The sequence below is a fragment of the Myiozetetes cayanensis genome, unplaced genomic scaffold, assembly GCF_022539395.1.
Source record: "Myiozetetes cayanensis isolate MyiCay16 unplaced genomic scaffold, myiCay2020 scf21, whole genome shotgun sequence".
NCBI lineage: Eukaryota > Metazoa > Chordata > Aves > Passeriformes > Tyrannidae > Myiozetetes > Myiozetetes cayanensis.
The window spans coordinates 13,847,820-13,874,579 of NW_026087423.1; the positions used below are offsets into that span (position 1 = coordinate 13,847,820).

The following is a 26,760-nucleotide window of genomic DNA, read 5'->3' on the forward strand; positions in this document are numbered from 1 at the left end:
GAGAGGATGGAAAATAATGGTGATTTATCCTCTGAAGTGCAAGGGCACTGCTTCTTCCAGCTCTCAGGTTCTCCATCCAAATGGCAAGAGCACCAGCAGTTTTGGAAGCTCTCGATGCATGTTAGCATACCTGAACAGGAAAAGGCTGGGGACAGGATCCCACAGAAGGTCCGGTTTAAGTTACAGGTAGTGGTCCCAATCCTGCGATCCTTACTCACCGAGTAGTCCCTTTGAAATAGAGACGACTGCTCACGTGAGTAAGGGATGCAGGATCAGGCCTGTCTACCAGAGGCTGAATCCTGACCCGGAGAGGACAGCCCGGCCCCTGAGCACCGTGAGACCCTCCCGCCTGGGCCAGCGGGAGTGAACCCAAAGGCATCCCCAGGGAACACGATCCAGGGTGGGGCAGCACCCCTGCAAGCAGCACACTGAGCACTGACATGGGAGGCAAGGCAGGGGCAAGTAAGATGGGAAAAGGGATGCTTCACTCAATCAGGGATGCTTCTGGTTCATCCCCAGTTCACCCATCTCACAGATACTCCCAGGTCTGCAAGGTCTTTCTGAACCCAGCTGTCCTCCCAGCAGGCTCCTGAAAACAGTACTGGGAGAATAAAAGCAAACTGTCTTGGGACGGCTCCCAACCTCTATCTGGATCTCCCAGCTACAATTAACAGAACTTTCGGAGTAGCTGACGCCCACAAGAGAGGAGAATAAGCCCACTCTTAACTCACCAAGTAATTTTTAATTCCATTAGTTAAGGGGTAAAAGGCATCTCTCTAAAGCAACCTTCACTCCTGGGAAGCACCCAAGGAGAAGAAAGCTGGCTTTAGCCCGGGTGAGCAATAACCCCAAAAAGCTCTGCAGACAAGGAGGTAGAAGCACCTTCTCCTTCCCAGGGCGTCTCCTGCAGGTCTCCATTCAGTGCTCAGACCTCCAGGCTCCCACCCTCCCTCCCTGCTGTCACTGGCCCTGCGCAGTCACACCGAGGAGCACAAGGCACAGTCCTTGTGCACGCTGAGCTGGCAGGGGCACACGGGCACCTCCACCTTCCTTCCCTCACCCTTGGGCTGGTGGCACCGGCCCACCCGACCACGGGGAGCCTGCTGAGAGGAGCCAGGCACGCACCCTCCTCCCTCTGCCCCCGCACAGCATGGCCAGGGCTGGCTGCAGAGCCTGTCCCTCACAGCCCAGCACGGGGCAGTGGGCCCGGCCACAGCAGCTCTCTGGCTTCAGTCTCACCTGGCTGCCCATGGTGTGCGGGACCACCTGCAGAGGGGACCCCCAGGAGACCCTTCCCAGCCCCACCACAAAAACAGTCTGTGCAAACGTCACTGCCCACACCAGTCTGCCCAGGCTGGGCCCTGCATCAGCACCAGCGTCGGTCTTTGCAGATGGATAATTAGATTCCCTTCCCATTTCCTTTCCCCTCCTGATGGTTTCTCTGGCTGGCAGTTCCCCGCAGCCCTGCACAATCCAGCAGCATTAGTCAGAGGGAAATTCTGCTCCCTTCTTCCCCTGGATGCTGCTCTTGGTTCAATACAAACAGCAGAAATGAACTGTATGAGGATTTGAGTGCTTCGCTGCAGCAGCATTTGTCCTTTTCAGCCTGGCAAACACAACTTTCCCTCCCACACCTGCCCCTTCTCCTCGAGTAACACAGAAATCACAGCGTGAATTCAATGACCGTTGTTGGCAATTGGAAGCAATTAGCTAATCCCCAGGAATAACAGTGAGCTGGGCTGGGGTTGCAGCACACCTCCATTTATGAGCAGTGGTGCAAACACTCCTTTTGGGCAGGGCCTAAAGAAGCGTACCTGATTCTCAGCCATCGTGTGAGGTGCTCTCAGAAAAAGATCATAACACCCTCCTGCAGGAAACCTGAGGAAGAGATGGAGCAGTGATAAAATTGGGGTAAATCAACACAGAGCTGCCTCTCAGAGCTCCCAGAGAAGGGAAGGGATGTGTGCCCAGATGAAGTATCCACAAAAATCCTCACTGAGCATACGTGTTTGTCCTCCCCTGCCACTAAGCAGTGGCTTTCTGGGAAGCAATATTCGTACCTGAAGCCCTGGTGGTTGCACAAGCAGCCCCAGGACCTGCAGAGATGCACAGACACATGGGCTCCACCTGACAGAGGACAGCAGAGGAGTTATCCTGCTGGGATTAATGACTCCCCCACAGATCCTCCCTCACAGGAGATGTACAGCCTCAGGTTTCCAGGGACAATCTGTCAATTCTGATCTCCTGTACCCTGTAACATACTGTGTTCTCTATGGGCAGTGTCCTGAGTCCATGCAGAGCACAGATCTCACAGCTCTCCAATGCCAGCTGTCCAGACATCCAGCATCCCCACACTGCTGCCTGAGCTAGACAGCTTCTATTCTGCACCTGGCTGCCCCAGGGAAGGGGCTCTGAAAAGCCTTTTGGAAGATTTCAGGAGCTTGCAGCTGACTGTCTCCCCTCTGATCTGTGCCAGCCCATTGCTGGCTGCCCACCAAGAGCCAGCTGGAGCACTACCCAGCTGTGCCAGGCTCGCAGACACGAGGCCTGAGACACTGCAGCCCTTGAGCAGTAGGTGCCTCTTCCACCGTTTGCAGCCTGGCTGGCCTGGCACACACCAGTGACTGTGCTGGATCAGAGCTGCTGCTGCACAGCAGGAGTGTGGCTCGGTGTTCCCAAAGGCATCACAGTCCCGGTGCCCCAGAGGTGCCCAGCACAGCTGGGGGGCCCTGGACAGAGCTGCAGGACCGGCCAGGCAGGCACAGAGCATGGCACTTTGCTGCATGAAGGAAGAGGAAAAGGTAAGGGCTGCGAGGCAGCTGGGGCCCAGGATTGTTCCCCACTTGCCTGCAGCTGTGCAGCCACGCAGTGTTCACCCCAGCTCCTTGGACCAGCCAGCACAGACACTGCGGCCGTGCCTGGGGGAGCCGTCAGAATAATCAAAAAGGGAACTGAGATGCTCTCCAACACCTTTCTCTCCCCTTCTCCCTCACCCACTTGCTCCAGCAAACACCAAGCCTGGTTACAGCTTTGCCACTTCCCTGTGCCCTGCAGCATGACTGGAGATTCACATTTTATTAAATGTTGTAATGATGGGAGAAAACTTCAAGTCACCGAACATCTAAATCAAACTGTGCTGTCAAAGGGAATTTAAACAGTTTCTTCCATACTTAAGAGTAATAGTCAGTAACTGCTGAGTGTTGCTTCTCCTTATCAGAGAGATGCTTACCAGTATGGAAAAAATGAGACTAGTTAGTCTGAGTTTGTAGTGAAACAGAGCAAAGACCTTGGATGAAGAAGTATCTGGCTCAGAGTCTCAGCAGAGACTGTGTCAGATAGCAGAGAGCCCCCCATGCCCTTCCACAATGCAGGTGTGAACTGCAAGGTCTGGAACCCAGACTATGGACCCTGACAGGTCCTGATGGCTCTGTGGGGCCCAGATGAACTCCCTGCCTGAGGCTGCTGTGGACACAGCGCAGCTCTCGGGAACGGGAGGCGGGCTCAGCAGTCACAGCTCCTGCAACAGAGGGGTGATGGCAAGCACCCCAGGCACAGAGCCAGGGCCAGCCCCCCCACCAGCACAGCAGCCTCGTCTGATCAGTCCAGCCCCAAACTTCTTCAGCAGTTTTGCAGCAGTGAGAAATTCCTGCTGACCACTGAGATGGTGCCATCTGTTTCCATTTATGTGCTGGCTCACAGGAGCAGCTCCAGAGCAAATGACTCCAGAGAGACTTTGCTCTCCTGAGCAAATAGGGACTGAACAGACAACCAGTTGGGAAATCTTTACCAAGACACCCTTTTCATGCTTGCATTTTTATGTGCACCTGCTTGGGCCAACCAACATACCCACCTGCCCCAAAAAAGAGCAGGATGTACCAGTGGTGCTTGCACAGCTCTAAACAGCACAAAAAGCACAGAAAGCAGAGAGTGGAGATGAAAACAGCAGCGTGTGGCATGGGAGAGTCTAGGCAGCTTCTGAAGAGAACAGCAGGAGGAGGAAAGGGATAAAAACTGGGGACACCCTGTGTGGGGAGGGCTAAGGAAATACTGGCCCTGTCTGGCAGCTGAACTGAGCGAGGACTTTGCCACCTCGGTTTACCAGTCACACCTGCCTTGGGAGGGAAAATAGTCCTCTTGCTCAATAGGAGGTTTCATACCATAAAACAGATTGCTTAATTCTTGGCAATTTGTGTTCAGCAACTACCCTTTTCCTGTGGTTGCTGCTTCCTCTCTGAGCACACATTTTTTCAGAGCCAGAAGAGACATTATGCTGGAGGGCTGGGGGAAGTCTCTTGCTAGATCCTATGAATGGTTAAACTCTCCCCATTTAGCAGTGTTGTGAGGGGAATTTCTCTCCAAGTAAGAGCTGATACCACCTGGGATGAGGCCAAGAGAAAAGTAAATTCCTTTTGTGAACTTATCCCCCTCTGTACTGCCTACCCAGCTCATGGAGCTTCCTCCACAGCCACACAGCTGCAGGGACATGAGAAAAGACTGTTTCTATCTTCCCACCCATAGCCCACCACAGCCCAGCATCTATTCAGCTTAAGCTGGAGCCAGAAGACAACTATGCTTAAGGGGAAGTGGCTGGCCTCCCCCACAGGGCTCGTGAGACAGCATTTGGAAGCCACCCTTACTGGAAAACACGGCCATTTCCAGAAGCCCAGAGCTGTGCCTGGCAGACCAGCTCCAGCAGCCAGGGTAGAGCTGGCTGGCTGGACACTGGCAGACCCATGGACTCCAGGCTCCAACTGTGCAAGAGAAAATCCTGGCCACCTCAAAATAGCAGAAATCGAGGCAGGAGGAAGAAGGGCCCTTTGCCATGTCAGGAAGGAGAAATCTCTGGTTGTTTCTGCAAGCAGCATCTGCCTGTGGTCTCCTGAGCTCCCCACCACTACCTGAACCTGGAGCTGACACCCCAGCTGGCTCCCACCCCATGCTCCAGATCCTCAGATCTCCCAGATCTCTCAGTGACATCTCAGGTCCTAAAAAGCAAAGCCTCCGGGCTCTGATTCCCTCTTCCACTGATCCCTGGGGCCCTCGGATACAAAGATCCCAGCAGGGACTCTTCCAGCCAAGCACATGCCTTCAGCACCTTTCCACACCAACACACAATTGCACTGAGCACATTTTGCAGCCAGGCACAGCTCAGCGCCCTGCAGGACAGGACAGGACTTTTCATCAGCCCACCTAGCCAGGTACAGCCCTTCCCTCAAGCAGACACACAGGGCTGGTTCCCAGCACTGGTGCTGCTCAGGGCTGTTCTCTCCACCAGCACAAACAGCACAACACCACACCTCCTGTCCCCTCCCTGAAGAGGCCAAACCACTGCAGAGAGCAGCCCTAAATCCTGCCAGCTGGGGCAGACACGACCTCCTAGGGCTGGAGCTGCATGGCACCATACCCACACCCAGGGGGCTGCATGGCACATACCCACACCCAGGGGGCTGCATGGCACATACCCACACCCAGGGGGCTGCATGGCACATACCCACACCCAGGGGGCTGCATGGCACATACCCACACCCAGGGGGCTGCATGGCACCGTACCCACACCCAGGGGGCTGCATGGCACATACCCACACCCAGGGGGCTGCACGGCACCATACCCACACTCAGGGGGCTGCATGGCACATACCCACACCCAGGGGGCTGCATGGCACATACCCACACTTGGGGCTGCATGGCACATACCCACACCCAGGGGGCTGGCAGGCTGCAGGAGGGCTCGGGGTGACAGCCCCCTGTACGTGCCCAGGCTGAGCAGGAGGCACAGGGCTCTCCTGGAGCCCCAGCCCTGGCCTGGCCGTTCCAAGAGCAGTGTGAGCTCTGGTGGTGCCTCCAAAGGCTGCTCCACCTCAGAGCTGGAGACGGATGAGGTCATCTCCAGTCTGAAATCACTTCCCTTCTCAAACTGCTCTCAGGACTGTGCCACAGATTAAAAAGAGCGGGATGGGTGGGGAGGGAAACCCAAACCAACCGAGCATGTTCCCCATTAAGAGCTCAGCACTTTATTTATTTCTGCCTCCCAGTCGACTGCCGTCTGAACCCTCCACCCTCCCTCCTTCCCCTGCAACAACAAACCTGGCAGGAAGTGTTTCAACAGCAGGGGATGGCACAAGCTGCACAGGACTACACTTCACCCCCAGCTCCCCAGATCCGAACCCAAGCAGAGCAGCACTGTCAGACCAGACCAGCCACACCCCTCTGCCTTGTGCCCAGCTCCGCAGCAGCCCAGCTCTTTCTCCACACACACTGTTGGAAATGGTTTGTACTGGCAGTGCAGCACTGAGCACCAGCACCACAACCCTGTGGTTTCTGCAGCACAGCCACATTCTCCACTGTACAAGTGCCACACCACTCTAGGTGGCAGCGGGATTCCCCTACCTGAATCAGGCAGTAAAGTGCCTGAGGAAACACATTGAGAAAGGAAAGTGAAAATTCAGGTCACCAGCACAGGGGAACCCTATGGAAAAGAGCCTTGCAGTGGTCACACTTGGCCAGAAGAAACCAGACTGACAGATTAGTGGCATTATTTTAAAAACACACTGACCACAGATGAATCAGTGCCTCGTTCTTGGAAGCTCTAACCCGACCACAGCACCCAGCAGCGCCTCAGGCAGTAACGGCCAAGACATCACTGGCACACAGTTCCCTCCTACACAGTCATGGGTTTTCCCCCTCAGCCCAGGTTTTGCTCAACACAGGAAGGCACTAAGGTTCTGGCCTCTGCCAAAATTCCCAGTCTCCCTGTGATGGCAGATATTGGATGGGGCCATTTTGTGAGCAAATGCAGCTGCTCTGATCCTACACGCTTTGGACCCAGCCCCACTGCAGCCCCCGCACATGGCCTTGGCCTCCCTGGTGCCACACCAGTGACTGGACCCAGCCAGCCAGAGCTGTTCTATCCTGGGCTTCAGTTCTGTCACCTCTAAAGCAGAGGGAACTTCACTGCAAACACCCACACCTGACCTGGCTGGGCCAGAAGTGCCTGTGGATCCCTTGAGGATCCAGGGCTGGAGGGCACTGAGGAAGGTCTGCGCCCTGCAGAGCTCTGAGCTGTGTTCTCTGTCCCCCAAAAACCCCACCAACACCAGCTGTAGGAAAGTCCTGCTCTCTGTCAGCTTCACTCTTTTCCAGTACCCAGCCTTGTGTGCAGGAATGGACAGACACTTCGTCTGCAAACAAAACGTAAATAATCCTGCCAGTGAGAGCAGACCTGCACTGATGCTGACACAGAGTCTTCCTATATGTTGAGGGTTTTCTCTGTTTATTATTTTTATTTTTAAATTGCTCAATATGCAGGTAAAAGCATTCAGACTGAAAGCAAAGGCTTCACTCAGGGCAGCTTGGTAAGGATGGGACTGTACTGTATTTGAGGAACTGACAGATAAGATACGGGTAACCACACAAAACCACACCCTGAGGTTTCCAAAACTATAGGCTGGAAAGATTCACTGAGGGACTGTTGAATATTCTGGGCAGCAGGACCTGAGGATATGGAAGAGATGCTGTGAAAACATTACTATATTAAGAACAACATTAAGTAACCTAATTCAAGAAAAGACTCTCTTCCCAGGATTTCTCTCTGCAAAGGAATTCCACAGACGTAAGGACTTTGGTACCCTGGTGAAGTCAGAAATGAAGGTTTTATTTTCCTTTTCCAGCAATACTTAGATTTAACTATATAAACTGTTCCCCTGGGAGCAGATCCTATTTCACTGTTTATGCAAGAGCCTTAGAGCTGGACTTTAAAGGTGAAAGCACCAACTGCCCAACTGCAGGGAGCCCAGTCAGTACAGATGTTCTCGCTACAGCAAACAGCTGCTTCACTGCAGTTCTCTCAGTTCTCTGCCCTGCTGCCATTGGCATATCCAGAAAGAGCAGAGCCCAGGGGGACCTCAACCAGGCAGGTGTGGCTCAGTTATCAACAATGCAAAAGGTGAGATCAGATCTCCAAGAGCAAAGCCTGCGAGGTTTTCCATGCTGTGAGAGTCTGGTGAAGCAGAGACAGGCACATGGGATGCAGGAGCATCCAGCCTCAGGGCAAAGCTGGCTCTCAGCCTGGAGCTGTCACCCAGAGAGGGGGCTGCAGGCAGGGACTGCAGGAGCACATCCCCACGGCAGAGCAGAGCAGAGCAGAGCAGAGCAGAGCCCATCCTGGCCACAGCGGGCTCTGCGCCAGAGCAGACAAGAGCCAGGCACAGGAGCAGTCAGAGCACAGCCAGTGTGAGGAACAGGGACCACCCACCAGCCAGCTGCTGCCAGCACACACAGCAGGGGTTTAAAGACGAGTTTGAAGGAGGGTGAAGGGGACAATTTTCAAAAGAAGCAAGGTAGGATGAGGTTAAGAGCACTAGTCCACAACGGAGCAGCTCTACCAAACAAAGTCCCTAAAAAACGAAGCAGCATTGTAAAACTTTCAGTGTCAATAAAGAAACCAAAGTGTTAGAGCTACAGCTCTCACTGGTTTTTTTGAGGCAAAGATGAAAGGGCCATTCAGAACAGCCTGGAACATACTTCCTGCAATATTTTCACAGTTATTTTCCTACTTACCCCTTTCCTGGACCTAATCCATGGACCACGGCACATGAAAGGCAACTGCAAGCCTGGCACCAGGTATGTAAATTCCACAGCAGCAGCAGCAGCAGCAGCATCCTCATGAGAGGGTGAGAGCTCTGGCTACACAGCAACCGAGATCAGCCAGAGGGATGGAGGGCAAGAGCAGTGGCAAGGCTGCTCCCCAGAGCCAAATTCATAAAAATACAGGAGGTACCTCGCTCCTCTCAATTTCAAAGGACTTGGGCACTTTCATCTGTATTTAAAGAAGGCTGCCTCTTGGTTCATGTTATTGCAAACTGAAAAATTTGCCTTTAAAACAACTATATTGTACAATGGCCTTTGTGGAAAAGCTTATGTTTCATCCTATAGCCTTTCATCTCCACACCACCAACCCAGACAAGGGAAAGTGTCAGCTCCCTGGTTAATCCAGAATATATATATATAAATATAAATATATATATAAAACTGTCTCAGGCACTGCGAGGAGGATCACTTCAACTGGGGCAGGGACAGCCCCCAGTTCTGGGCTGGCACAGGGGGAAACTGCAGGGCTGTGGCCCAGGAGAGGCTTCACAGACACCATCACCACACAAACACTCAAGAACCCTGCCATTGTGCCACAAGGCCACATCGAGCTTCACACTAGAAACAAGATCAAAGCTTATGGTCTTCCAAAAAAAGGCAGGAGCTTAGAACCCAACTCTGCCATTTTGGCAAATTTCATCACTGATGCAGGATAAATATAAAATACTGTGGCCAGACAAGGCAACCCAGTTAGACCAGGACAGACCTGGAATACCAACAAAGTCCTGACTAAGTCTCAGGAATGGTATTTTCTACCAAATTCGAGTTTGCCATTTTGCCTCTCTCCTTGCCAAAAATCACAGGCTTAGGAACAAACCTTAGCATCCAACTGGATTGCAGGAGACAGAGACTGAAGAACTAAACTTTGCAGAGGGTCATTAAAAGACATGCATTCGAAATTATATTGCTCCAGCCCTCCTAAAACCCTTTCCACCTTCTCCCCTGAAAAAATGAGGGAGAAAGCAATCACAAAAGGTTAGTGCTGAATAACTGATGTCCTTGCATCAGGGACACAGCCCAGTCACGGAGCAAGCTGGGTTCTCCATGACATCTGTTCTTTGTAGATAACACCGCTGTGACACTGGTTTTTGCTGCTATTCCAGTCTTGATTTCCACTGGAAAGTTTATCCAGTCAGAGTCATCACTATACTCTCTACTTGCCCTGCAGCAAAACTGTTAACAGTCCTGATCAGAAGGAACAGACTATTGTGGAATCCTTCCTCCTGTATGTTTTTCAGTAATATTGCTGATTTCATAAATCTCTTTCTGGGGTCCACCTGAAAGTAACAAAAAGGTAGAGTGCATGAGATATAAGATGGGAGATGCTAACACAGCAGGCACTGGAATAGCAGAGTTCATGAAAATGTCACCTTTGAAATGATTATAATGGATTTACAGAAGTCAGAATGAAACTGGACTAAAGAAGATATTAGACAAGACAGAAAGTCATCTGACTGTAAACGCTGTAGCTGTTGGACACACAAGGGGCAGCAACACGCCACGTGAGAAAGAACTTGGAAGCAATGGAGTGGAAAGAATTGCATTTGCTAGACTGTGTTTTCCTAGGAGGCAACCAGAGGAAATGGAAACAGCCACAGAGGTAGGGCAGGGGAGCAGGCAGGGGGAGGAATGGTCAGCCCTGTCAATAGGTCAGTGGAGAGCCAGCACCCATGCAGTGTCAGCTCCAGCGACAGCCCCAGCAGCCCAGAGGAACCTGCCACTCACAGCCCTCCCACGAGAACGGGGTGCAGGATCAGACAGCTACCCACAATAGCTCTGGGGACCTGCAGCCAGCGAGGCAAACCTTCATCTGTCTGAAGAATCCAAGGATAACTGATGTCACATGCAGAATGAGGAGGGGTTTTCTTGGGCTCCCAGCCTGGGCTCTGGGACCAAACAGCGATCTCTTGGGATTTATTCTCTGTGTGGGATCTTGTCCCACGTGGGAAACATGCCAGCCCCTCCCAGACATGCTACATGTCACACCACACAGCCAGACTTGGCAAACTGAGTCCCCAGTGCCCCAAAAACCCTGGCTTAACCCAGAGACTTGGCTGTCCCTGCAATTCACAGTAGCTTCATGTACTCCTAGAATACATCAAGTTCTTTCCCTTCTTATCACCAATTTCAAGGGTGTAAGAAGGGAAAGAAATATCTCTAACACGAGGATTTCTAACCTCCAGTGCTGAGGGACATGGCAAAGATGGAGTAGGTCTGGTTCTGTGAGCAAAAGGGAACATGCTCCCTCACCTGCACACCTGTGGAACACACTAATTCCCCTGTACAAAACCAAATCAACAGTGTCAGGCCAAATTCATGGCCTAGTTTTAAGAAATTTTGATAGGACTCTTTCTTGATGTAAATCTGCCATAAGTGGGGAAATCAGTTTTTCTTTTGAGGCTCATTTTTAAACCATTGCCTTGCAAACACAAAGCAGGATCTGCTTCCTCTGCTGGAGAAAACACAAGCTGGCCCATTACTGCAGGATGCCAGCCAAGAGGTGGGTGGATGCCCTAATTATTTGATTTTTTTGAAAAATAATAAAGGAAAATGGTTAGTTGTCATGAAGGAAAATCCATAAGCCCCTCAGGGACAAGCTCTAGGTACCCAATACACATGGATTCACTGGAGCCACAAATGAGCTCGGCCCTGGGGCATACTCAGGGTGTCTGAGGAAGCAAGAGCAGCAGTCTCATCCAGACATTTCCTGGATGTCCACTGTCATTAATGTCACAAGTGGGACCTGAGCCCTTCAAATGCCCATATCTGTGCTGTGAGCTCTACCTTGCAGGGACACATTTCAGTACCAAACACACCCAGAGCGAGATGCAGCACAGGAAGAGTACACGGGAAGAGGCATCCACACACTTCACAAAGAACCAGAAGATGGCTCATTAAGCTTTCAGACTAACAAGGCCCATGATATCCCTCATTAGCAACCCCATGCACATAGTGCACTGCTGCCACATGAAGGGCAGTTCCAACAACACCATCGCTTGTTTACCAAGAGAACAATTCTGCTATTGCCTGACACCTGCCCATGACAGTGCGACCACGAGAGGAGCAGGGAGATGTTCAGATGACACTGAGCATTCAGACAAGGCAGCAAAATGCCTGGCACTGCCTGGAACCTCTGAGCAGCTACTGAGGACCAGCCCCACCACCTCAAACAGAAAGGCTTTCACTGACATTAATGAGAGCTGCTGCAAATAATGCCATCCCACAGCTCTGAGATGGCAGCAGCCTCTGTCTGGGGACTGGCAGGCTGCACAGAGCGGGCACTGAGGAAGGGAACGCTGGGCTCCATCCAGTCACTCTGGTTTGCTCAAACTGCTGTGAAGTCCAGTGCTGTGAACCTGGTATGAGCCCAGTGTGGTGGGGCAGGGCAGATGAGGCTCATCCCAGCAACAGGAGGACATGCTCCTGCTGCTCAGTGATGGTGAGCAGGGTCCCCAACAGGTCCATGTGACAGTGCTGGGGTGCACACAGCAAACACCCCTCTAACTCACTGAGCTCCTGGGCCTGTCTGAGCCTCCCAAGTGTCAGCCCCAGGGCTGCCAGCAGACCAGAGCTGATGCAGAGTGTTCAGCTGCTCACTGAACCTGGAGTGCTTCCCAGGCATGTGCCAGGATTAACTGCTTGGTAAAAGCACCAAGTCCTTTTCAGTAACTGTCCTCTCTGATATGCACTTCCCTCGTAAATACATGCTCTGCCAAGGGCTCCTCTCAAGGGGAGGAGAGCCCTTTAAAGGAAGGGACGAACAGGTATTAACCTCAGGAGTGAGACAGGAGCACTCTCCTGTCTGTGAGCTCCAGCTCAGGCTGCAGCTGCATCACAGAACCCATCTGTAAGTCGGGGCTGCGAGAACAACCCATGGGAGATGAGAGATGAGCAGCATCTCTGCTGTGCCGATGACACATCCTGCTCCTCTCAGCACTGTGCAATCACAGCAGCGAGGCTTTGCTGCAGGCCAGCTGCAGCACTTGAATTTTAACCCCTGATGCCTTGATTCACCCCACTGCCTACAAAACAGAACAAACACCAGCTCCTGAGCTCTGATGCCTCTCATTACTGTCTGATCCCAGCTGGCACCAGACCTTCTAAGCAGCAGGAACCTCTGAGAATCTATAGCATCCTAAAAGCCATAAATCTGCCTGACAATTTTTACATCAGGCCTTGGGCAGAGGGAAATTACTACTGGTACAGATGAGCATTTCCAATACTGCTTATCCACATTTCCAGGACTTCACCTCACTTAATACTCAAAGCAGAGACTCAGGAGAGCTTTAAACTAAACAGAAAGCACAGCCAAGGGGGCCATGTATGTAGGGCAGGCAGATAGCAGATGTCTCTGTGACTCACGTTTCACCCGAATATATAATTAATGCAGTATGTAATTTATTTGAAAATAAAAGTGGATGTAAAACTGCAGGATCTAAAGACACTGCATGTGTGTACATATCACACCAAGAATGAGCCCAGTGCGTCAGGCAGGATTAAAATAGTTCCCACACTGAGGAAATAGCCAGGAGACATCACAGGAGGCTGAACCAAAGCGACTTGCCTGGGAAGTGATCTTAAAAATACTTGCAATACAAACTAAAGCAATAAAAGGCCTGGCCTGTGCTCTCATGTGTCTGTTCACACAGCTCCAAGCACCAGGGAAATGCAAGGGAAAATGAGACACAGTCACTGGAGCCCTGACCACATCTGTCCTGCCACGAGCTTTGCCTCACAGCAAGCAGGAGGAAGATGTTCAGCCCTTGGAGATCTTTTCCCACAAGTCGATGAGTGGATCTCTCTTTCCCCTCCCTTGCTTCTGCACTGAGAACGTCCAGAGGTCAGTGGGCCGGGCTGGCTCCTCATGGCCAGTCTCCAGGAGCTAGCACTCATCATCCTGTGGTTTATTTGCTCAGCCTGCACTCCCAGCTCCCCGTTTCCCTGCCAGGAGTCATCCTGGGAGAACGGCACCGACTGCCTGGGGTGGGGTCAGGCAGACACTCTGCACACACACCCTGGACACACTTGATAACAAGCTTGAAGACAAACAGGGCACTCCCAAAGATCCCTCGAAGAGCCAGGGCTGAGCTGCACAGAGCTCAGGTCTCCCCCTGCACAGGGCTGGCTCAGCCCGGGCAGTCCCGTCCCTCCCTCCGAAGTCACCCCTGTCAGGGTGAGCTCGTGAGCCGTCACTGCCATCAGCCAGAGCCACCCTGCAGAGACACAGCCCAGCTTTCAGAGCTCAGTGAGAAACTGGAGTTAACTTCTATGAAGGGCTTCCCACCTCTGACTGACTGACAACCACCCTGGCTCACAGCCCAGAGAGCCCCAGGCCAGCCTGAAGCGCAGCCCAAGATCCTCCTGCGTTAGCCCTGAGCCTCTGTCAGCCCCGGCTCACAGCCCAGAGAGCCCCAGGCCAGCCTGAAGTGCAGCCCAAGATCCTCCTGCGTTAGCCCTGAGCCTCCGTCAGCCCCGGCTCACAGCCCAGAGAGCCCCAGGCCAGCCTGAAGTGCAGCCCAAGATCCTCCTGCATTAGCCCTGAGCCTCCGTCAGCCCCGGCTGCCACGCAGGGCACCAGGCTGGGGCAGTCCAGGGCTGCACAGCTGTGCCCACAGAGCTGTGTGCCACCTTGAGCATCCCTGCACTGCCCTGCACAGCACAACTACGTCCCTCTTCTAGAGCTCAACTTCAGCCTCAACTTCTCGTTTTCCTTTTGACTTCAGGAGTGGACAGTTGTATTAAAGCCAGAAACTGAACAATTCTCCTCCCCCTCCTGGCATTACACCCTTGCAGATGCTTGTGCAGGGTTTCACTTCCTCTTCAGCTCTTGGCCAACACTTAGCCAAGCTCTGCTCAGCAGCAAGCCAGTCCCTGCATCCTTCCAGCACTCTTCTCTCAGCCACCCCTGGCATCACTGCTGTGATGCTGCCGGACCAGTGGCAGGGGCTGGGAGCGATGACCAAGGGGAGGGCCAGCAGTCTAGATGTGAGTGTTAGCGGGCCCTAAGAGATTTCACTTAATGCACTGGAAATACAGAAGAGAAGGAATTAAGAATATCACCCCATTCAGCCCTCAAAACAAAGAGGACTCTTACTTAAGTCAGGAGCGACAGATCTGCTCCATTTCCTGCAGCCCAGCCCCTGTGGGCAGCACTCCATCCAAATCCTTCCTCTTGCACCCTCAGTGCCACCTCCTGCTGTTGATGCTGAACAGTGTTACTGGAAGCCCCAGTTTTGGATGAACAGCAGCCCACATACACCCTGATGAGGAGCATGTGTTCTGGCATCCCATCCCAGCTCCTCAACACTTCTGTGGGAACAAGATGACTGCAAACCTCTTCGCAGCTCTGGGGACAATTCTCTGGGAGAAAAGGAATGTTTAACAGCAGACAAGCATTTTTGCTGTGCTTCAAGGCTAACCACACTGTAGACATACACACACATGCACACTCACAAAATCCAGCCCTTATGGGAATTACTCCAGTATGCTGTCAAACAACTTGCATATGCTTCACAAACAACTCACACACACATTAGACATGCCACATCCTTCTTTCATGGGTATTAGAGGTATATCCTGTGTGGTTTCACTGTCTCAGGGAAATCTCTGCTTTCAGTAAGAAGGGGACAAAGGCTTAGCGTTGGTCAGGCAAGAAAGCTCTGCAGGTAAGCAATGAATGTGTATTCCAGTTCATGCTCTGCTATCCAGGAAAAAAAACAGAGGCCACTAACTGGAAGAGGAACAATGGGAGAGGAACCCTTCTGGTCTAGCCAAGAGGTATCTCAGCAAGAAGTGCCTCAAGGATGAAAGATGGAGCAGATCTCTCCAGGCCTGATTCCAGCCCGTGTGAGCAGTAACTGCAGCATCGTTACAGGAGCCACCCCTGTGGACAGGGGAATGTCCCAAAAGGGCAAGGAAAACCCCATTTAAAGCTAATTTGGCAAAGCTCTAGAGATACACAGCAGGGACCCCGCCTGGCCTGGCACACTGAACAACCAGCTGGCTGAGGTGGAATCTCCCCTGGCTTTCCAAGATGTCCATTTTACTGGTTATTTAATGAACAGCAAATTAAACTGGAACTGGGAAATACAGGTTCTAGAAGAAACTAAACTGCACCAGTTGTTTCTCTAGACTTGCCTTTCCTCAGCTTTTCCAGGGAACTGCCATAACAACCCCCTTACACTTATTCCTAGAACCATCAAATGAAGAACAGCACCCGCATGAAGGCAGTAACATTGTTGAGAGCGTAAGTGGCTGTAAGAGACTCCTCAACTTTGAAGACTAAAAGCACCTAGGGACTGTTTCTCCTTCATCCAGATGGCAACACTTTCTTCTCCGCAATTGTGAGCTGCCTTTTGCGAAGCCCCAGCAGTCTGCAACCCCACAGCTGAGCAAGCATCACAAGCGTCTCTTGGGGTTAAATGAAGGTTGTTCCTACTTCCTTAATGTCAGCAAGGATCAGGCCCTAACATCTGTCAAACTCACACATTTGGTTAATGTTCCTGAAATAGCAGCCCTGCACAACTCACACAAGAGCAGCAGAATTTTGCATTTGCACACAAGTAGTTGGGCGGGGAAATTCAAGGGACAAAAATCCCTGTGCAGGAAACACTTCCTTCTCCTTTCTCATAAACTGCAGATTGCTACTTGCACTGAGGGCTGAACCTCTCCCTGCCCTGCCCTCACAACCGTTTCAACCATTTGGAGCATAAATAATTGAAGAGAGACATCAGCAGCAGCAGGAGGCAGATTCTGTGCCCAGCTCTCCAGCAGTTCCGTTTCACCACCGAGTCCGTGTGCTGACCTCTTTTTACAGTCCTTTTCCAAGATGCCGAGCAAAGAAGGGGGGGGAAGAAGTGCCCAGGACGGGCTTCCCTGCCCAGCCCAGAACAGCCCATGTGTGTGACCCAGGCCTCCTCAGCAGGGCTCTTTGCACAGATGCACAGCAGAGAGACAGGCAGGGCTGGACCTCCTGACCTGCTGCAGTCCCACCCAGATCCCGACACTGTTCTGAGCACTGAGCCCTTGCCCAGCTTGGAGGGCAAAGGACCAACACTGTCTTTTGAAACGGGCCAAAAAAATTAATGAACCACACAAGGCTTTTCACAGAGAAGTAAAAGCTTCCACTCCTATGCTACGTCTGACCAAGATACACTGAGACATCAGAAAAACAAGCAGGGATGTGCTGCTTTAAGAGTGTTTCCAGTATTTACGTTCAGATTCTGTGACTAATTTGCTACTCCCTTTCTGGCAGGCGCATCTTGGTAGCCAGGATGCAAGACCAGGGTTGGAAAACACAGAGGTTGGAAGAGACATTAATGTGGGGAGTCAAAGAGAAACAGCCTCACCCAGGGCGAGCTATGACACAGTGAGAGACCATCCAGCTGGGGTGAAATATCCCACTAGACAGCTGCAAATATAATTTTGCTTTCTCTGAGGAAAAAAAAAAAAAAAACCACAACAAACAAAACCCACGTCATCACAACCACCCTGAATTGATACAGAGCATGACAGGCAGCACAGGAACACAGACCCATACTGCTGCTCCCAGTGACTCAAAGAATCACAATTATAAATAATAGCTTTAACTCCGAGAAAATCAGAACAGTCAGTGATACTTTGTTCTGCTTTCAGGTTTCACGGTTTTCCACACAAGCAAGAACTTTCCTCTAGTTTCAAGACTACAAGAACTGTTATTGTAAGGAAAACAGCAAAAGACAGGTGTCTTTCTTAGGTGAAAGACAGCAATGACTCAAAGTTACAGGGCAGGTACAAATCCTCTAAGCTGCTCCAGCAGAGACTTTGGAGAGGTTCTGTAAAGACCAAGTTCTGCTTCTGGTCTTTCCTGTACTGCTGCTGTCCAAGGGAACCTCGCACTCACACGGTACTTCTCATCACACACGTCACAAAACTCAGCTAATCCATCTTCCCCACATGGGCACCTACACAGAAAGCGAGGGTCACAGCAGGTCATCCTCAGCCAGCTCCAGACAGGAATCACCCCCTCTCCCTCCTCCTGATCTGCTCCTGTCACCAGCAGCCTCCTGCACGGGACTTGTCCTCAGTGTCCAAGGGCAGTACCTACAGCCCCCAGGTGCCCCTGCACTATGCACAGTGCAGCTTTTCAGAGGATAAACTTTCTTGTAAGCCCACCTGGGATTATTTTTCCGTAAGCAGAGAAAAGGAGAAGGCAGTTCAGCACACACTAACAGGGAACTGGGGGATTTCCATCAGCCCATGTTCTCTGGTAAGCAAGGGGTTGAAGGTTGACCTTAAAGTGATGCACTGTGTTGGCACAGTTGCTATTTTAGATAGAAGACATCTTTGCTGTTGCAATATCTACTGTTTCAAGAAAGATGGAAATCTCTGCTCTTTTTTTTTTATACAAAAAACCCAAAGGAGTCTGAATACAAGTTTTTAAGATATAAACCCCAGATTGTCAAAAACTGAAACACAAAAGTAATGGATTAAGTTCTCAGTGTCTCACAATGACTGGCACTAAAATCACTTCTCCAGTCAAACTACCTTTAGCACAGCATCTTCTCTATACACAGCACCCCATTTATATTTTTACTGACAAGGAAACCACTTCAAAATATGTTCAAGTAGGAAAAAAGAACCAAGCTCAATACAAAAGGCACAACCCTGTAATTTCAAACCCACTGAAAGAACTGGATCCACCAGATAGTCTCTTCTCCCACACCCAAACAACTTTGCAAATTGATGGGGTGGGGAGAGATCAACTTGGGAAGGAGAAGTTCCCATCCTCCTGATTTAAAAAGAAACAATTACTTCAAAGAACATTAGAGACATGGGCCTGAATGAGCAAGAGCCAGTTTCAGAGACAAGGCAAAGTAACACCCCAAACACACACACGCCAACAGCACGAGCTGGGAGGCATGTTCTGCAGGAGTGTGCCAGGACACTCCAGTTTAACTGGGTACTTGGGTGGTTTCACCTCTACTCCTCCCACAGCAACCTCGGGCTTTGGCAGAGCACCCACCCTCTCTGCACTTGCCCTGTTTGGTTCTCAGGTCAACAGTCCTGACAAATTGCAAGGTTTCCCTCGCACGGGGCCCACGCACCTGGGACATTTGTCACGGCTTCAACTGCCGACCCGGCCTCACCACGGGCACCCTCGCAGTGATGCAGGAACTGCTGGAGGCAAACCAGCCCTCTCCAGCCGAGGAGCCTGGTCCAGCAGGGAACTGCTGCAGAGCTTCACACCAGAGACTGCATCCCCCCAGCCCGGGCTCCTAAACCACAACCCCTGCCCCTGGAAAGCTGGATGCTCTGCACAGAGACCAGCAGCGAACTCCAGGGACTTCCACAGCACCTGCGTTCAGTGTCTAATTAATCAAATAAGAGGTTGGAAATCAGAGAGGTGGAGAATCTACCGTTATTTTTCCTTCATAAATGGTAGTAATTAGGAGCCCAACCTGCAAATCAGAGTCCCCCGGAGCCAGAGAATGTATCAGCCCTGACTACGCTGGGAAGGAGGATGAAGATACATTCTTTGACACCACACTGTTCCATTCTTTGGACTCAGTAAGTCCTGAACATTATTAAGACTTACCCAAATGCTACTCTGCTTACATGTGACTTATTGTACTGCTCTCTCAGAAACTCACTTTATTTTCCAACTATTCATAAAAAAAAACCCATACATTTTGAAAAATTGGTTCAGGCAAGAATCACAGCTTTAGTACATCTTTTTAATTGTTACCTGCTGCCAGATGTGAGCAGATTGGGGAAAAAAAAAAAAGGGCACAGGAAAAAAATCCTGCTCTTAAAGGATGCTAAATAAAGTTAAAATTAAAGTGAACATACAAACCCACAAATTAACAGATTGCTTTGCGTTCACAGCTCATTTTCCCTCCACCACCCACAAGTAACATGGTTGGTCCCAACCCATAATGAACTGTGCTCTGTCATGCAAGGCTGGCTCCACACTGAGCGGAAGATACAGGGACACACCTCTGCATCTGAGGGAAGCCCTCTCTGGCCCCAGCAGAACACTGCCCTGTCCTGCAGACACGGGCTCTTTGGGGCACAGACTCCAGCCCCTCTCGCCTATGCAGTGTGACCAGGGCCTTCAGGAGACACGACAGTACCTACAACAGACTCCTCTGATCTCTACCTCGCTTTTTGCCCTGGGGAATGAGCAGAACGGAGCCTTATACCTAACCCGCTTCCCTCGTCATTTAAAAACAACTGAACTAAAGAACAGCATGTTTCCAGTGGGTCACAAAGCTTCTCCCCAGTTCACAGCTCACTAAATGTTCTGCCATTTCAGAACGCGTTCTAGAGTGTTTTCTTCCAGAAATAAAGTAAGAATTAGCTGCAATACTCAGAAATAACTACAAAATACTAGCGAAACTTTAAGTAGCTTGGGAAAAATGCATCTGGTGATCCCATTATCCTATTACGCCTGGATTTACTTTGTTCTTCTCATCGCTGCCATCAGCAGCTCACAAAAATGCACAAGCATCTTTTCACAGTGCCCAAGTCTGCATTATACAGGGAAACATCACCTCTTGCCATGGCCAGGTGAATGCCCAAGTTGCTACAATGCTAGTTTGCTTTTCTGTGGCCCAGAAAGGCTGTGCAGTACCAGGGTCTCAGCAGGCAAGGTGTTGGCTTCAAGTGGAATTGGAGCCTCAGAGAAAGACTGGCCCCAAAGGCAAGCGTAAGCCAGGCTGAGAAGGGGTGGGCTACTCCCCCTGCTGTGTTACCATCGCCTCCATCCCCACCCTTGTGAGACAGAAAAGCTCTTCCATCATCACAAAAAACCCTCTTGTCTACATCACGATGATGGGTGCTAAGGAACACACACGACTCTGATAAGCCCTTACCTAGGCATTCAAGGTCTGCAGAAAAGGATTCCTCTTCCCGTCAAATATTCTAAATCCCTCCAAAGACCAAACAGAGAACAAAAAACCTGTCGATGTCATCTGATTGCATCACTCCTCCTCTCTCTCCGGGACTCAGAGGCATGTCTCCAAATAGCTATAAGCCTTGCAAAGCAAAACAGATGTTCCCTAACACCCAAATCCTGGCCGCCTGCGAGGTGCCGATCGGCTGCAGCACCGAGGAGCGGCAGGACTGGGGTTGTGTCTGCGCATCTGTGCTGCGGAGGGGAGAGGGATGGGAGACGTGCTCCCAATACCGAAACGCCTCTGCCAGCCCTGCGCTGCCTTTCTCCATCCGAACCCGCTCGACACACCCAAAGGCAGCGACAAAAAAGAAACCCAACCCAGGGATGCGGCAGGCAAAGCGCCTATTTCCCGGCCGAGCCCAGGTAGCTGCCGCATCCCGCGGAGAGCCCCGGCCGGAGCCCACGTACCTGCTTCTCCTCTGCGGGGCGGCGCGGCCAGGGCGGGATGCCCGCGGCGGGGACCGGCGGCGGGGAGAGAAAAGGAGACACAGTGAGGCGGGGGGGACACTCCGGGCCGCGGGGCGGAGCGGCCGCGCGTTCCCCCCGCCTCACCTGCGCTGCCCGGCTTGCTCTTGAACCGCATGCCCGTGCTCATGGTGCCTCGGCCGAGCCGCGTGTGCGAGCGCGGCTGCGGGGCCGGGCGAGGCTCTGAGAGCGCCGGGGCCGCCCCGCGCCGACAGCGAGGGGCCGGGGCCGCCCGGGGCCGCCAATCCCCGCAGCTGAGCCCGCCCCGCGCCCGCCCCCGGCCCCGCCGGGCACGGCGGCACCGAGCACCGGAGCGACCCCAGCCCGGCCCCGCCGGGCACGGCGGCACCGAGCACCGGAGCGACCCCAGCCCGGCCCCGCCGGGCACGGCGGCACCGAGCACCGGAGCGACCCCGGCCCGGAGCACCGGAGCGACCCCAGCCCAGCCTCGCCGGGCCACGGAGCGACCCCCGCCCAGCCCCGCCGGTGACAGCGGGCCGGGGGCTGCCGGGGCCGGGCAGGGTAACCCACCGGCCGGAGCATCGGCGCGACCCCCCAGCCCCTCGGTGTGCCAGCCCGGCCACCCGGAGCGACCCCCCAGCCCCTCGGTGTGCCAGCCGGGCCACCCGGAGCGACCCCCCAGCCCCTCGGTGTGCCAGCCGGGCCACCCGGAGCGACCCCCCAGCCCCTCGGTGTGCCAGCCCGGCCACCCGGAGCGACCCCCCAGCCCCTCGGTGTGCCAGCCCGGCCACCCGGAGCGACCCCCAGCCCCGCCGTGTGCCGGCGCAGCCCCGGGCCCGGAGGATGTGCAGCACTAATGCCCCTGCAGCTGCCCCTGCACGTGGACACCTCCACGAAGGTTTAAACACTACAAAAGGCAGCACTGCCTGCTCTCGACACAAACACAACAGCCAGAAGAGGGAATACAGCGTTAAAAAATAAGTAAATACAAAACCCAAACACAAATTGAATAAATAGGAAATGTGTTTCCAGATTTAGCGTCTCGAAATACAGTGGGAAGCCCTGAATCATACTGCAACTATGCTGGGTGAAGTAGGAACGTGTGCTCTATTTCCATTAAAAAATTTTTAGAGAGGTTAGATGGAAAGTTATTTTAGGTAAAAGCTGTCAGTATAACTCTTAAAGAAAAAGCAAGAGAGAACTCAAATGAAAAGCAGTTGCACATGATTTGAGAACAGCTCATAGAAACCTCAACAGCAGAGGAGACAAGTGGGATCCTTCCCCTGCCTTCCACGGCTGCAGGGAGGGGTCATGTCTTCCACATTCCAAGAACAGGTAAATTATCAGACATGAAACTCTTCTCAAAATTATCAGACATGAAACTCTTCTGAATACAGGACAGGATAAGCTTGGCAGGGTGATGGCTGCACAAGTGCAAGGGCACTGCCCTGCCTTGGAACAAATCTGACACCAATGCCACAATACTAACTTTTCAAATCCTTGCAGTCATCAGAGCATTTCTCTTGGCATTTCTTCCACCATCTCATTCAAAACATCCCTGGTATCTAAACAAGGAGACACTTCCAAGACCAGAGATTGGTAATCCCAGGGCCATACATTTTAAAACCCCATTAGCTCATTCTGAGTTCACTTTTAGCCTTTGATTCAATGTATCAGAAAAAAAATAAATCAGGTAATTGTTAGCAAATTTTCTTGTTTTTAAACACTAGAGAGCCACAGACCATTAGAGACCCTGCACCACCATTAAGGGCACCAACGAGGCAATCAGCCTTTCCTGAGTTGTTTTACAGTCTGCTTCAGTGTTCCAAAGCTAATGAAGACAAAGGACCACAGTCAACTCTCCTCACAGTCATTAAAATAGTTACATATGGGGACTTTGTCCCAGTGCTGGAAAATGTCAACCTGGAGAAGGCCGGGGTGGAATTCCAAGGAAGCAACTCGTCTTCCATGGCCCTGGCACTGCTGACACCGATGGGAGTGGAAATGCAAGGGCAGAAAAGTAAGTTCTAGGCAGTGTCCTCTATCCAGAGATCTTCATACGAGCAGAGACTTGGCTTAACAACTACACATTCCCCCAGTAAGCTGTGAAGTATTTTAACAAAACCACGTTTCAACGTAACTGAAAATTAACATCAGACAACATCAAAGAAGTAGTACAAAGCATATGGGATCAGTAGTACTGCAACCCTTCTGGGACAATTATTAAAATAGATCTCAGATTTTGAGCCAAAATGCTCCATCTGGAATCCACAAGCCCAAAGAAGGTAAAGACTACCAACTCATAATCAGTATCCACTAGTGAAAATCTGTTCACTAAGGCTTCCCACATGAGAATTGTGACAGTGACAATTGTGACAGTGACATTAGGCGCCTTGCTTTGAAAAGAGGGAGGGAAAACCCCTCTGTTTTTTAATAAAATTAAAGACTGGATGCTTTTGAAAGTCTGCTTGCCCATTGTCCTAGCTGGCTTTGAAAGGTGAAGCTTTCATATATTCCCTTTGCTCAGAGAGCCAATCCAGCACACAACCAAGGTCTGGAACTGAACTCTGGGTTTCTCAGGAAGGGTGTGGCTGCCCTGGCTTTCACAAGCACAAACGGACAGCCTATCATTTTAACAAGGTTGCAAAATATGGTGCAAAATTCTGGAAGAGAAACATTAAGAAAGGTGCAAATAACAGCAAACTACCAATGAGATGCAGTTTTCCATTAAATGTCTCCCCTTGGCCCTCTGGACAGACACACTTAAAATTCAAATCTTCATAAAACCTGAAGAGACCGTGTGAATGCAGATCTGTCACTCCATTTCTTCTGCCGCCTTCATGATAGCAGCCACGGAGGTAACAAGGAAATGTCCTTTTTATGCAGTTCAACTCCAAACAAGCCAAATCTGCATCCCTGTGATGCCAATCATTTGTGAATCCTATCCTGAATAAACACTCATTGCTAGACAGCAAAATTAAGGCCAATCATTACATGAGAGACACCCCAATTTAGTACAGAAGACAAAGTGTCTCAATCCCCTATTTGCAAAGTAATTTACACTTATGCATATAAAAAACACATAAGACTACAAAAGCATGCAGAAGGGAGCTATACACTCAGTAATGACAGAAAGGAAACACTTTATAAATTCATGAATGTTGCTAAGATGTGCAAACAGATTTTCCAAGGTATTTACCCACCTAAAAGACATCAGTAGGTGCCTAATGAACTTTGGGAAAAAAGTGGATGCAAAGCCTTGCTACTTAACTTCCAGGTAAAACACTTTTATAGTTATTTCAAAATGAAATCAAAGCAGTTTGTATGCAAAGAAATTTTAGAAAATGCCTTCGTTCTCCAGAGTAAACATCACCATTCCTTTGAATACACACTATCCACAACACCATTGCAGCATTTCACAGATTAGCTTGGAAAAGCCAAAATACAATAAAAGAAGAAAAACAAACCCCTCCAAAAAAAAAAAAAATCAACATTTTCCACATTCATACAATTTATTACAAAACTTGAATGAAAATTAGTGTTATGGAATATAAAAAGTTGAGTACATGCCATCGCTCAGCTGACAGATAGAAATGCCTGTGACAAGTTCTTGCCATCGACACTTGAGAGCCGCAGCCAAGCCCTCAGAGCACTCACGAGTCGTGGGTGTGTGCAGTGTCTACGGGACGTTAAGGCACGACAATTGACAAAAGTCAGCTTTTCTGTACCACTGGTGAATCATCAGCTTTGCACATTTTCTCATACAATCACACAAATGCAAATCACCAGAGATGAAGCTTCAAAAGCAACAAAAGCAGAGAGAAAGTTCTGAAAAACCGATATGATACATAATGCTTTAAAATGGCAGGTGAAAGTTATGATACTGTGCAAACACACATTTTACTGTAAACAGGCCACAAAGTCTTAGTATTAACCACGAAACTGCTCAGAACAACCTATCAGATACACGATTAACTCCTGAAACGCACCACAATGACTAGGCCATACAGAGTACTCTTACCAGCTTCTGAGAAAGAGATACAGGAAGGATAATAAACCCACATTTATAAGTATGAACACAGCATTATCAAAAGAATCCAAAGAAGATACACTACAAGTTGGATAACATTGGATATATAAAACAAGCCTTTTACAACACGTTCTTCAGCCTTTGTTTGTTTTAGCAGGTCTTGGTCTGTGGCATCCAGCTTTTGCACTGGAACGGTCCCACTCGGGCAAAGAAAACAGAGCACCCATCCACTTAGAGAACCGTCTGCTGCTGGGAACAAAATGGAAAACAAAGAGCATTAGAAAGGACAAACTCCCAGCACTGTCAGAGCAGTTGGGGCAGCCTGAGCCCCTCCAAGCAAAGCAGCATAATCCAGGGAACGAGGAGCTTCAGTGCCTGCATCACAGGGACCTGCCTTAGAATGAGATCAGCTGAGCAGTTTGGCCCCAGATGTTTACCACAAATGTCTAATAAGAGCTAATAAATGAGAACTTATTTTTAGCTACATACTTTCTTAAGCACCCACACCCCCTCTCTGCCTGCAAGAACACTAGAAGTGAGTTACAGCTCAGCCCCAAAGTGCTGCACACCAGGCACCCAGCTCGCCTGTTCTGTCAGGCATTACTGCTGCTGGAGCAAACCAGCCACCCAGACAAACAGGGCTGGAAGGAAGCAGCGAGTCTGATGTCATGCACCAACACTCCTATGACACTGCTTAGGTAAAACAGCAAAGAAGATTTTTTCCAAGCATTTGTACAGCAGTATTCCTAAGAGGCAGAGTGCAAGGTGCCACTGCACATATTCACCAGAACTGGGAATGCCACTGCAGCCACCACGCTGGGGATTTCATCTGTCCCAAGGCACCCACACACTACTGAAAGCAAATAAATGTAATTCCATTCACCCCTGACAACAACAATTTCTATCAGAAGTCTGTTCTCTAAAGGAGACAAAACCTTGTGCCAGCCCGTCAGTGCAGGGTTTGCTGCACAACCCCCCAGGCAGAGGAGCTGCAGAACGATGGTGCCCCCCTGGCCAAGTCTCTAAGCCAGAGGAGCTGCAGAACGATGGTGCCCCCCTGGCCAAGTCTCTAAGCCAGAGGAGCTGCAGAACGATGGTGCCCCCCTGGCCAAGTCTCTAAGCCAGAGGAGCTGCAGAACGATGGTGCCCCCCTGGCCAAGTTTCTAAGCCAGAGGAGCTGCAGAACGATGGTGCCCCCCTGGCCAAGTCTCTAAGCCAGAGGGGCATCCACCGGCAGTGCCACGCAGTTGTTCCAAATACTACAAATTTGCCCAAGCTTCACATTCTCCGGGTTCTCAATTTTAGCTGCCAAAAACTGCAGCATGATCTCTACTTCCTCAAATGACATTCTCATCAGATCAGTTCAGCATTCAGCAGCATCGTTTGAAGGCTGGTTGCTATGACAATGCTTTTGTGTTCTTCTGTTGGATGATGTCAATTCATTGGTAGAAAGAAGGGGCTGTTTAGTGTCTTTAGCACTGTTCTTATCAAGAAGCAGTGTTAGCAACCTCAGGAGGCTTTAAAATAGTTGTGGAAATTACAAGCTATACTAAAAGAATTTTCAATATCCGACAGATATTTTAAGTGCAAGATGCTTGGGTTTCTTTTTTATCTGAGCATATTTCCCTAATTGCAGCTACATTTCCAGATGGCTGTATTAGCTTTCCATAGCCTGACTACTGTCACTGGCTTGTCCCAGGATGATCTTGAGGTTGAGTGA

At 50.8% G+C, this 26,760-nt stretch overlaps 3 protein-coding genes across 7 annotated transcripts in view; 1 reads left to right on the plus strand and 2 right to left on the minus strand.

Moving 5' to 3' along the window:
• SEPTIN5 (septin 5) overlaps positions 1-21,017 on the minus strand; it is a 40,931-nt gene extending 19,914 nt beyond the window's left edge. Inside the window, exons 1-2 of one of the 3 annotated variants that reach the window (XM_050318826.1) lie at positions 20,502-20,524; positions 1,815-1,878 (exon numbers count right to left, since the gene is read on the minus strand). In XM_050318826.1, the coding sequence (XP_050174783.1) occupies positions 1,815-1,878; positions 20,502-20,509 (72 nt within the window). In that variant the 5' untranslated portion in view covers positions 20,510-20,524. Of the gene's footprint in view, positions 1-1,814; positions 1,879-20,501; positions 20,680-20,992 lie in introns of those variants that run through there. The other 2 variants (XM_050318829.1, XM_050318828.1) reach the window with 2 other exon arrangements.
• Positions 21,018-21,165: 148 nt separating this feature from the next.
• LOC126641757 (basic proline-rich protein-like) lies at positions 21,166-21,867 on the plus strand. Its single transcript, XM_050318773.1, has one exon. It carries the CDS (start codon positions 21,166-21,168, stop codon positions 21,865-21,867), a length of 702 nt encoding a protein of 233 aa, XP_050174730.1.
• Positions 21,868-24,503: 2,636 nt separating this feature from the next.
• LOC126641773 (septin-2) overlaps positions 24,504-26,760 on the minus strand; it is a 32,779-nt gene continuing 30,522 nt past the window's right edge. For 2 of the 3 annotated variants that reach the window (XM_050318830.1, XM_050318833.1), the window contains exon 13: positions 24,504-25,286. The gene's annotated coding sequence lies outside the window, so the exon portion shown is untranslated. Of the gene's footprint in view, positions 25,290-26,760 lie in introns of all 3 variants that reach the window. The other variant, XM_050318832.1, reaches the window with a different exon arrangement.